This window comes from Symphalangus syndactylus, chromosome 4 (genome assembly GCF_028878055.3).
Source record: "Symphalangus syndactylus isolate Jambi chromosome 4, NHGRI_mSymSyn1-v2.1_pri, whole genome shotgun sequence".
NCBI classification, from domain to species: Eukaryota; Metazoa; Chordata; class Mammalia; order Primates; family Hylobatidae; genus Symphalangus; species Symphalangus syndactylus.
In genome coordinates this window covers 68124798-68137472 of record NC_072426.2, presented here as the reverse complement: position 1 = coordinate 68137472, position 12675 = coordinate 68124798, and the positions used below count along the sequence as shown (strand labels likewise).

At 35.2% G+C, this 12675-nt stretch overlaps 1 protein-coding gene across 15 annotated transcripts in view; it reads left to right on the top strand.

Annotated features, from left to right (window-relative positions):
- Window positions 1-12675, top strand: part of ANKRD26 (ankyrin repeat domain containing 26) — a 103960-nt gene that overhangs the window by 48086 nt on the left and 43199 nt on the right. For 7 of the 15 annotated variants that reach the window (XM_055274959.2, XM_063637243.1, XM_055274962.2 and 4 more), the window contains 4 exons: window positions 3338-3408; window positions 4567-5655; window positions 7732-7913; window positions 11509-11679. In XM_055274959.2, the coding sequence (XP_055130934.1) occupies window positions 3338-3408; window positions 4567-5655; window positions 7732-7913; window positions 11509-11679 (1513 nt within the window). The remainder of the gene's footprint in view (window positions 1-3337; window positions 3409-4566; window positions 5656-7731; window positions 7914-11508; window positions 11680-12675) is intronic. The other 8 variants (XM_063637247.1, XM_055274966.2, XM_063637249.1 and 5 more) reach the window with 4 other exon arrangements.

The window sequence follows — 12675 nt, the reverse complement described above, 5'->3', positions numbered from 1 at the left end:
CTGAAAATACGAAAATTAGCTGAGCGTGGTGGCAGGCACCTGTAATCCCAGCTGTTCAGGAGGCTGAGGCAGGAGAATCACTTGAACCCAGGAGGTGGAGGTTGCAGTGCGCCAAGATCACACAATTGCCTTCCAACCTGGGCGACAGAGCAAGACTCCGTCTCAAAAAAAAAAAAAAGAAAAAGAATCATTTTTAGCGAAAGTACTTTGTGTTTACCCTCCTTATGTAACCTACAACCAAACAAAATACCTTTTAGCAGGGCATTTGTAGTCTTCCTCTAACCAAAACAATCTATGAATCACAAAGAGAATTAGGAGAGAGAGTAATTTTGTTTAGGTTAGTATAGAGCATAAACTTGAGAGTCAGTACCAGGATTATATTTAGAGTTTTGGGACTGGATGGAAAACTAGGTAGAGATCTAAAGATTGCCTACTCAAGCACAATGTGGTTTTTGTGCTTTATTTTTACAGCTCTGAATTCACAAGTATTAGTTATAACTACATGTAATGTAACAAAAAAGCACCATCCAAATCAAATATTATTTCTTATAATTTTATGGCTTTAGATATTATAGAATGGACTGCCCCAGTATTAGTGGGACTCATTGAGAATTTGCTGTATAGTGTATCCCCAGCTGTGTACACATAGTCTATCACCTTGTTTTAATGAATAGTTGTTCACTAGGAATATTTGTTATAAGGAGTGCTCTATCATTTAAAAAAGATATATGAAATTCAATTTTATTAGTAATTATTTTAGGACACCCAGTCTATTGATTAACTGCATCTAATGTGTTTTACTTTATGTACCAGTTTAACTCGGTGCCCTTAATCATATGATCTGGTCTACAGTAATACATCATATAATTTTTTTTATCCCAATAGTTTTGTTTTCTTTTTCCCGCTTACTTGTAGAATTAATGTTGTATTTTACGGAAGATGATCAGTTATCCCCTAGAGTAGTGACTGCAAGCTATAAATCCAAAGTTACTTACCTGTACATATATATGCTTGTTTGCTCTTATTTCTTCATGAGCTTGGTAGATCCAAGAAGCAGGACTTTTAAAACAAAATACCTAAATGAAATCCCTCAACACAGAAAGACATGAAACAGAAAAAGTATGAAGTAAACAAACAGTGCCTGTAGATTGTTTCACTTCTCATTTAATACCTTTTATAAAGTAATGAATAGAGTCAAGCTCTCCAGGGACTCAGATATATACATTTATTCATTTAATAAAAATTCACTCTATATTGGGTACTGATATTCTATATCCTAAATATTTTTGGAAACATTCCCTCAGTTTAGGCCTGCATTATCCTTGTTTTGCAATATTGTCTTCTAATTCATCTCCCTTTATTTATTCATATGCCCCTGAAATTCATCCTCCCCACAGTATTTAGGGTGATCTGTCTCCAATGCAAATAGGACCTGGAGTCCCTCTTGAAAACATAAATGTTCAAACATCTTAAGATTACATATAGGCCGGGTGCGGTGGCTCACGCCTGTAATCCCAGCACTTTGGGAGGCTGAGGCGGGCGGATCACGAGGTCAGGAGATCGAGACCATCCTAGCTAACACAGTGAAACCCCGTCTCTACTAAAAATACAAAAAATTAGCCGGGCGTGGTGGCAGGCGCCTGTAGTCCCAGCTACTCGGGAGGCTGAGGCAGGAGAATGGCGTGAACCCCAGGGGGCGGGGCCTGCAGTGAGCCAAGATCACGCCACTGCACTCCAGCCTGGGCGACAGCGAGACTCTGTCTCAAAAAAAAAAAAAAAAAAAAAAAAAAAAAAAAAAAAAAAAAAAAAAAAAAAAAGATTACATATAAGGCTTTCATCATCTGACTTGTGCCTAACTCTCTATCTTTAGCCCTTTCCCATTTCTGCCCTTTTCTCTGGGATTACTCAACTGCTAGTGATGCTCTCCTCTCGGGTGCTTGTATTTTAGACAAATACATACGCTATTTGAGGCTTCTTTCCTTCTCTTGTTGCTGCCTTGCATGTTGTTACCCTTTCCTGCCCCAATTTTAGTCTGGCTAACCTCACTTTTTAAGTCTCAACTCAGGCATGATCTCTAGAAAAGCCACCTTTGACACCTTTTATTTACATTCTTTTGTGTGTGTGTGTGTGTGTGTGTGTGTGTGTGTGTGTGTGTGTGTGATGGAGTCTCGCTGGAGTGCAGCAGCACAATCTTGGCTCTCCGCAACCTCCACCTCCCGGTTTCAAGTGATTTTCCTGACTCAGCCTCCCGAGTAGCTGGGATCACAGGCACCCATCACCACGCCCAGCTCATTTTTGTATTTTTAGTAGACACGGCATTTCATCATGTTGGCCAGGCTGGTCTGGAACTCCTGGCCTCAAGTGATCCACCCACCTCGGCCTCCCAAAGTGCTGGGATTACAGATGTGAGCCACCGTGCCTGGTCTTATTTACATTCTTTAAACCCCAGTGTTTAGCACTTAGCAGGAACTCAGCAAATAATTATCGAGTAAAATAGATAAAGACTGTTTAGACAAAGATAACTTGAAAGATTGTCCCCTACCGTCTGGGAGCAAGGGCATAAACATATAAATAAATAATTTACAGTTCAGATAGAAAAGATACAGTACCGAGATAAGGTACTAAGGCAGCCCCAAGGAAGGAGACACCTGTTTATCTGAGGGAAGATAGCTCTAATCGAGGAAGACTTTACATAGCTGTCTTAGTCTTAAAAGATGAAAAGAAATTTGTCAAAATAGCAGAAAACATTTCAGATGTAAGGAGTGTGATGTACAATGATAAAGATGTAAAAGTAACAGTAATTTTGGAACTCATTAGTAATGAACAACACTCTTTGTGCCTTATTAAAAAGATACTGTTACAGAGAACATTATACAGTGTTACTTTATGTATTCCTACTGTATCATAAAATTTTGTTTTGTTTCTGACAGTTTAGCTCATTTATGTTGGGTGAATGAATTTGTGAGTGAATATTTGAGATGTTTGTATGGGTTGAACCTGGTATTGTCTAGTGTTACTAGTTTCCCCAAGTGGTTTGTTGAAGTTTTGGATAATGGTTGAAATTTTAATTAGATACCTCATTAAGTTGATACTTAGAAGTATTTCTTACTGAGAAGTAAATATTCCACTAAAGATTATGCTTCATTGAAACTTTGTGATTGCGCCAGTGCACTCCAGCTAGGGTGACAGAGTAAGGCCCTGTCTCCTAAACAAATAGAAGAAAACCCTCTCAATTTATAAAATAAAAATAAATGTTATTTTCTATTTCTATAAAGACTATACATTTTACCTAACTGTTCTAAGTAGTTTGTTTAACTAAATATTTGGATTTTTTCAGCTGAACATGACCTAGAAGTGGCATCAGAAGAAGAGCAAGAAAGGGAAGGAAGTGAAAATAACCAGCCACAGGTATTATATATGTTTTTTTAAAATTTCTGGTTTAATATTGTTTTCTTTGCTTTAATGATGATGTAACATAGTCCAAATGAAATTACCTTTTAGACTAGCCTTTTAGAATCAATAGATCATTATTTAATATTTAGTATTAAAAACGTTTTGACTAGTTAAAATATTCTTAGAATGTGTAGTAACCTATAGCTAATCTTTTGTTTTTGTTACAATCTTTACCCTTGGAACTGAAGCCAGAAATTTCCAGAGTATTGTTTCCTCTTTCATTTTTATAACTTTCTTACATGATAAAGATGGTAACATCAAATATTGAATCATATTATTAAGCAGTAGAAATTATGAACATTTTAACACTGATGGCCACTGAGTTGGATTCATCTTAAAGGAGTAATCATTCCCAGTGGTTCAGGATTTACACTTTTGTATTGCTGGTCACTAATTCCAAGGTTAAAGATTTATTCTGCCTTGTGATCTCTGTTGATTTCAGTGTCTACATTCAGGGAAAGAATGAGGTCAGAAAATCAACCCAGTTATTAAGAGAATCATTCCTTTCAGAATGGGATCTTTCCATTGTTAGGATATAAACAATAACTTTCTGATTATTTAAGTCTAGGAAATCAGTAAATATTATAGAATTTTTTTATCCACTATTAACCTTAGGATATATAAGAATTGGACTTAAGCTGATAGTCTGTACAGATGCATAACCCCATATTATGGTATATAATTTCAATTAAAATGAAAGAGTTTCCTTTTCTTTCTGATTGGTGTTTATTTTGGCTCCTAATAATTTAAACTTTCCCTACTCTCCAGTTAGAAATCTTTAGAAAAAGTACTCAAATGCACTGTAGGGGCTCAGTATTTGAGGTATGGTAAGGTAAAATCTTTTAAAATGAGGATGCCTTTGTAATGCTACAAATCATCTGCTAATTTATTTTTGGTAGATTTAACACACAATGAATTAAGTTTAATCCAAATTAACAGTGATAAACTTAACTTTGCTGGTTCATGTTTTTCTCCTATTTTAGGCTAAGGCAAATTAGTTTTTACTTCTTAGTTACAATCCAGTGATTTGGGAGTAACTAAACATAGATTAAGTGTAACAGTTAAATTTTAATTATTTCCTAATTTTTCTTTGTCCGTACTTGATTACTCAAGGATAAAGTTATTTTAAAAACATGCACCCTGACAGAAAAGACATCTGAAACACAAAACAAGCAAATTAGTCGTCCTCTTTCATGTCCGCAAAAAATGTCTCAAGAACCAGAACTGAATAAGGAGTGTGATAGAGAGGATGCATCTGTATATTCAGGACTTCCTTGTGTGCAAAACGATAAAGAAATGTGGACCAAACAAGGCAAATTAGAGTGGAAAAATAACTTAAAACTCATCATAAATGAGTTAAAGCAGAGCTGTGGTGAAACTTGTGAACAATACAAAATTACTGCTTCTCCTGGGGAAGAGCCACTACATAACTCTAAAGGAGGCACAAACTTAAAGGAAATACCTTCTTCTTTGACAAATAATATACTTGATTGTGATGAAAAAGATTCTCCTATCTCTGTACTATTCCAGGTGTTGCCTGAACAAAAAGAACTCAGTCTCGAAAATGGCTTTTCATCTCCTTCGTACTCTGGGTCCCCAGAATATGCTTGCCAGTCATCTTCTAAACCTTATTTAAATGAAAATAAATTAGGCCATGGAAATGTTAACAAACCAGACACTGAACATGTTTTTAACACAGATAAGGATTTTTATAATGCTACAGAAAATAAAAAAGTAAGGAACCCAGAAGTAGTTACAGGTGAAATGAAAGAAGAGTTTGATATGCAAATGACAAAAAATATGAACCAAAATACCACTAATTGGAAATTAGACATCAGACATGTGCCTCAGTGTAGTGATCCAAAAAGACCTTTTGATTTGATCTGCTCCAAAGAAATGAATCATATGATTCAAATAAAAAGACATAGTATTTCTGCTGGTACAGACGCTTACAAGAAAACAAAACCAATACAGAACTTGTTCCAGAAGCCATTGTATGATCATTGCAGTGCTAATAACCATAAAAGCATGGAACCTGAATTAGAAAATGTGAGGTCTTCTCCACCACATGGTGACAGAACATCAAAAGTATCTCTAAAAGAAGAATTACAGCAAGATATGCAAAGGTTTAAAAATGAGATAGGCATGTTAAAAGTAGAGTTCCAGGCTTTGGAGAAAGAAAAAGTCCAACTTCAAAAAGAGGTAGAGGTTTGCTTGCTGCTACTCTTTTGTTTTTTTCTCTATCAATTGTTTGATCCATTCTGATTTTCTGCTTATGAAGAGCTCATGTATAAAATGGTGTTGCCTAAATATGTAATTGTGTTTAGAAATGGATATTTCTGCTAAGTAACAGGAGTTAAGGAAAACATTCTCAAAATCTTTGTTCCTTAATCAACCTAAGAAGTCTATCAGTCTTCCAAGTGACATATGGACTGGGAAACTAATTTAGCCATATACCATGTGACCTTGTGAACCAGTATAAGCGTAAAGGAAATTGCCTTATGAAAGGTAGTAAGTGCTAGGGTTTTTTTCCCTATTTTCTTAAAGATGAATTTCTTTTATTTAAACAACAACATGGCAATGCAGTGGGAAAGAAGCAGTGACTGAGAAGAGGTATAAAAATGTATCTAGCCCTGAGTATTGTTAACGAATATTCCCAGCCAAAGGGATCTTTTTAATGTGCTTTCATGTGTGTAAGCTTATCTGTTTGACTCAAACTGTTAGAACTTATAATTCCATTTGGATTACTTTAAAGATTTTTGACAACAAATACATGTACTTTCACATATTTTTTAAAACACCAGTCAAATATTTCTGTTGAACCAGACCTTTACATTATGTTGTTTAATAAAGTATGATAAGTTTGGGCATGTATACCATATCAGTAGCATAAATCCTCAGCCAGAAATTTAGTATTTAACTCCAAAGTAGAAAGCTGACTTCTGTACATTGAGTTTTAAAGATAAACAATAATCTGCAGATATTCTTCTTTTTCTTTCTTTCTTTTTTTTTTTTTTTTTTTTTTTTTTGAGACAGATTCTTACCCTGTGGCACAGGCTGCAGTGTGCAATGGCGTGATCTTGGCTCACTGCAACCTCTGCCTCCCGGGTTCAAGCAATTATCCTGCCACAGCCTCCTGAGTAGCTGGAATTACAGGCACACACCACCACGCCCGGCTAATTTCTGTATTTTAATAGAGACGGGGTTTCACCATGTTGGCCAGGCTGGTCTTAAACTCCTGACCTCATGATCCACCCACCTCGGCCTCCCAAAGTGCTGGGATTACAGTCATGAGCCACTGCGCCCGGCCAATATTCTTCTTTAAAAGTAAAAGTAGATGAGGCTTCCCACACCCTGCTATGGCATTAAATTACTTTGCCAGTGTCACACTTTTAATTCATCTGATTAATTTGATGAATTTATCTGGTAATTTATCTGATTCAGCATTATGGAGTTATATCATCTCTTTTGGTGCCACAAAGTGCTAGATAATGCCACTTTAGGAGCTCTGGATGGATCATTTAATCTTTCTTGTTTACTCCCATTATCAGTAGATAATGAGGTTAACTTAGATAATTAATACTTATACTATATATCCTCCAGCTATAAAATTTTATAGTTATTGAATGTGAAATTCGGGAAGCATCTCATTCTCCAGAATTCCACACCAGCAACTCGGCAGTTTCACTCTGTTCCTTATGTTGTGGCAAACTTTGGTTTCTGTATTTCAGTGAGCACTTTCACTTTGATGATATCCCAGGATCCAAATGAAAAAAAGAATTATAAAAGACACTGGGGAAAAGAATATCTTAGTGCAGAAAGGGGAAAGATTCCTTTCTCTTCCTGGAGTGATGTCACATCCTCTAAATCTGGCTGCGTAGTGTAAAAGGCAGAAGAAGATGCATCTTGCGTCTTTGTCTTTTTATTTCTCTGTTTTTGCCAGTAAAATGGGGTGAAAATTCATAGTAGATAGTGAAGATTGGATGGGAGTAAAAGCACAAAATTAAGAAGAGCCCTTGAAATTTTGGAAAATTCTGTTTTACCCAAACAGAAATGAAGCAGACTTTACAAAAATTTCATTGATAAAATTATAACAATAGCTGATAATTATGTAACAATTATATATACAATGATCCCATTAGAGTAAGCAGAAAATATTTTTATTGGCTAAAGTTACCACAGTTAAACTGAGTCAAATGATAAACTCAATGAAAACAAAGAAATTATTATTACTGAATAAAGTAATAACAATTCCTTAGTATCAAACTTTCATTAAAGGTTGAAGAAGAAAGGAAAAAACACAGAAATAATGAAATGGAAGTATCAGCAAACATACCTGATGGTGCTACTGATGATGCTGAAGATGATGATGATGATGATGGTGGATTAATTCAACAAAGAAAGAGTGGAGAAACTGATCATCAGCAATTTCCCAGGAAGGAAAATAAAGAGTATGCAAGGTAAGCCGATAGCATATTTAACAGCAGATAATTGTTATTGTGCTATAAAACTAATTCTAATTTGGACTAATATTCATGATTAATGAATTTTATACTTTTACTATGCAAGGGATATGCAACTTTGCCTTGCAATTAGAAAAATGCAAATTAACAAACAATGAGATACCAGGTTTTTCAATCATATTGATATTTTATTTAAAAAATAATACCCAGTGATGGCAAATGTGAGAAAAAAGGCATTCTCATATGCTGTTGGTAAATGAAATTGGTAAATCCTTTCTGAAGGATAATTTAGTATGTATCAAAAATTCAAATATTTCCTATCTTTAACCTAACAGCTTTACTTCTGGGACTAGATTCTACAGGAAAGTATGACTTACGTAAAAATGCACACACACAAATTAAGGACATTTATTATATATTATGTATAATATACAGTAAGCCTATGTATAATATATGTATAACATGTTAAATAATATATGTATTTTAAGGATATTTATATAAACACATTACATATATACACATGTATGTTAAGGATATTTATTATAGTATCCCAAATGTTGGGCTCTCAAATTAATTTGAATTTTGCCAAGGGATTGCACAGAGGGATCTGTAGTCCATGTAAACATTTCAGTATATTGGGTATTTTTAGGGGCTCACGCTCAACTCTTAACACAGTGGGAAATTTCAGTCTCTGTAAATTATGTAGGTATATGATAGTGATACTATTGTGCATGTTTTTAGACCATAAAAAAGTAGTTATGGCTGGGCGCGGTGGCTCATGCCTGTAATCCCAGCACTTTGGGAGGCCGAGGCAGGTGGATCACTTGAGGTCAGAGTTCCAGACGAGCCTGGAAAACATGGTGAAACCCCATCTGTACTAAAAATACAAAATTAGGCAGGCATGGTGGCAGGCACCTGTAAACCCAGCTACTGCGGAGGCTGAGGCAGGAGAATCACTTGAACCTGGGAGGCGGAAGTTGCAGTGAGCCGAGATTGTGCCACTGCACTCCAAACTGGGTGACAGGGCGAGACTCCATCTCCAATTATTATTTTAATAATTATTATTATTATTTTAATAATTATTATTTTAATAATAATTATATTATTTAATAATTTAATAATAATTATTATTATTTTAATAATTATTATTATTTTAATTATTATTTAATTCTTTTAATTATTATTATTCTTTTAATAATAATTATTATTATAATTATTATTCTTTTAATAATAATAATTATTATTATTATTACAGTTTTTCTGGTGGTAAATCCAACTAGGGTAAAAGTCTATAAAAGTTACCAAATTCTTTTTTTTCTTTTTTTGAGATGGAGTTTTGCTCTTGTTGCCCAGGCTGGAGTGCAGTGGTGTGATCTCAGCTCACTGCAACCTCTGTCTCCCAGGCTCAAACAATTCTCCTGCCTCGACCTCCCGAGTAGCTGGGATTACAGGCCCACGCCACCACACTAGGCTAATTTTTTTGTATTTTTAGTAGAGATGGGGTTTCACCATCTTGGCCAGGCTGGTCTTGAACTCCTGACCTCGTGATCCACCCGCCTCAACCTCCCAAAGTGCCGGGATTACAAGTGTGAGCCTCCGTGCCCAGCCCATTATTTTATTTTCAAACAAAATCATAACTAATCAGAATGTTGCTGTTTTGGAACTGCATATAATGACATATAGGTATTCTAAAAGGATTTTTTCCGCCACCCAGGATATTTTCCTGATTTCTTCTTTCATGTTATATGTGTATCATGCTATTTTTAAAACTTCATTTAAAAAAACTTCATTTAAATGAAACATTATGATGTTTAAAAACAAAACAAAAAATATAGCCCAAATCTAATTGCTACTTCCATGTCTGAAGACCATTGTTTGTAGGCAGTGAGCTCCAGCCTTCTACTGTCGCATTCAAGTTTAGTGTAGCACTCACCTCTCTCTAGTTTCTTTCTCTTTTTCTTTCAAGTTCCTAGGAAACATCTAGATGGCGTGTGCCTAATGGGTGTTCACCTTCTATTCTCTAAGTAGAATGGTTTTCTCCCATTTTTTGTCTCGTGAACTCCTCTATTTTGTCTCTTCTGTTTTTTTTTTATGGTTGTAATTCTTTATGTTTATTTTATTTATTTATTTATTTATTTTTTATTTTATTTTATTATTATACTTTAGGTTTTAGGGTACATGTGCACAATGTGCAGGTTTGTTACATATGTATCCATGTGCCATGTTGGTTTGCTGCACCCATTAACTCATCATTTAGCATTAGGTATATCTCCTAATGCTGTCCCTCCCACCTCCCCCCACCCCACAACAATCCCCGGAGTGTGATGTTCCCCTTCCTGTGTCCATGAGTTCTCATTGTTCAATTCCCACCTATGAGTGAGAACATGTGGTGTTTGGTTTTTTGTCCTTGCGATAGTTTACTGAGAATGATGTTTTCCAGTTTCATCCATGTCCCTACAAAGCACATGAACTCATCATTTTTTATGGCTGCATAGTATTCCATGGTGTATATGTGCCACATTTTCTTAATCCAGTCTATCGTTGTTGGACATTTGGATTGGTTCCAAGTCTTTGCTATTGTGAATAGTGCCGCAGTAAATGTACGTGTGCATGTGTCTTTATAGCAGCATGATTTATAGTCCTTTGGGTATATACCCAGTAATGGGATGGCTGGGTCAAATGGTATTTCTAGTTCTAGATCCCTGAGGAATCGCCACACTGACTTCCTAGGCAATACCATTCAGGACATAGGCGTGGGCAAGGACTTCATGTCTAAAACACCAAAAGCAATGGCAACAAAAGCCAAAATTGACAAATGAGATCTAATTAAACTAAAGAGCTTCTGCACAGCAAAAGAAACTACCATCAGAGTGAACAGGCAACCTACAGAATGGGAGAAAATTTTTGCAACCTACTCATCTGACAAAGGGCTAATATCCAGAATCTACAATGAACTCAAACAAATTTACAAGAAAAAAACAAACAACCCCATCAAAAAGTGGGCAAAGGACATGAACAGACGCTTCTCAAAAGAAGACATTTATGCAGCCAAAAAACACATGAAAAAATGCTCATCATCACTGGCCATCAGAGAAATGCAAATCAAAACCACAATGAGATACCATCTCACACCAGTTAGAATGGCCATCATTAAAAAGTCAGGAAACAACAGGTGCTGGAGAGGATGTGGAGAAATAGGAACACTTTTACACTGTTGGTGGGACTGTAAACTAGTTCAACCATTGTCTCTTCTGTTTTAAAGCTGTCCTTATGTTCAGATATATCTTTTCATATATCAACTCTTACATATCACATTTTATCATAATGGTATGATAAAATTATGGTTTTTGAAGCGGAGAATATACATTTCCTCTTATGTTGTTGGTAATTTGTGTTTTTTGAATTAGTGAATGAATTGAGATGGGGGAAATGTTGGAATTTTATAAAAAAAATTTTTTATTATTTGTCAGAATTATTAGAAAACATTGGCTTTTTAATGGATTTTTTATTCTTTCTTCTCCTTAACTCTCTTTCTGCATTTTGTTTCTTTTTTTTTCTTATATAACTGTCATTTCCCATGGATTTTTTAAAGTAGTGGTCCTGCCTTGCAAATGAAGGAAGTAAAGAGAACTGAAAAAGAAAAACAGACCTCAAAAGAATCTGTGAATTCACCAGTGTTTGAGAAGGCCAATTTACTAACGGGTGGCCTGCTACAAGTGGATGATGACAGCAGTTTAAGTGAAATAGATGAGGATGAAGGAAGGTAAAATCTATGATTTCTTTATTTCTCCACGGAGGAAGGTTAGTAGTAATTTTTTTCTGAAAACAGAATGATGTAGTCTTCCAAAGCTAGAGAATATCGACTGTTTCCATGCTGCTGAAAGATTAAGATGAGGACAAATGACTTTGACAAGCAGCCGTTTCAATAGATGGTCACCATGGAGCCCTGACTATAGTGGATGGGTATAGACAGCATTTGAGAGAACTTGGACTGAGAGGCAATAGGTAAATGAGTGGTAACTGAAGAAGAATGTAGGATTCAAGGGAGCCTTCTTTTTTATTTTAAAAATGCAAGCGTTTAGAGTATATTTACATGCTTTTGGGAGTGACCCAGTAGAGAAGGAAATGCTTATGAAATTTAGTTTTGTTTGCATGTCTAAGCCTCAGAAAGCTTGATCCATTATCTTTTAAAGATTTATAATAAACTAATTGTCCTTAGAACTTCTATTTATGTAGTTTTTTGCTAAGAGGTTGTTCATTTAGAATTGTTTCAGAAATGGAATATTCTAATATAATTGAATGTGTCGACGATCTAAAAGTTAAACTCATATATGGATTTTAAAAAATTATCTAACAATAAACATGCAAACATATAGGACATACTGAATTGAATTTAAACATTTCTTGATAATTGAAGATATCAGAGTACTTTTGACAGTAGCATCATGAACAGCTATGACTTTGTAAGACTAAAAGATCAGGTGTATTAACTTAATAGTTGTTTAGATTCTGGGGAGAAGGGGAGGATTTTGTTTATGTACAGTAGAAAATTAAACTATTGACAATCTATCACAGACTATTACTTTTAGATTATAAAGTTCTAAGATATTAAAAACCATGTTGCCTTATGCCAGTAGTGTCATTAACATGTATTGTATGCTGACTAAGGATTTTTTTTTTTTTTTTTTAGTCAGAGTCTTGTTCTGTTGCCCAGGCTGGAGTGCAGTGATGTGATCTCAGCTCACTGCAACCTCCGTCT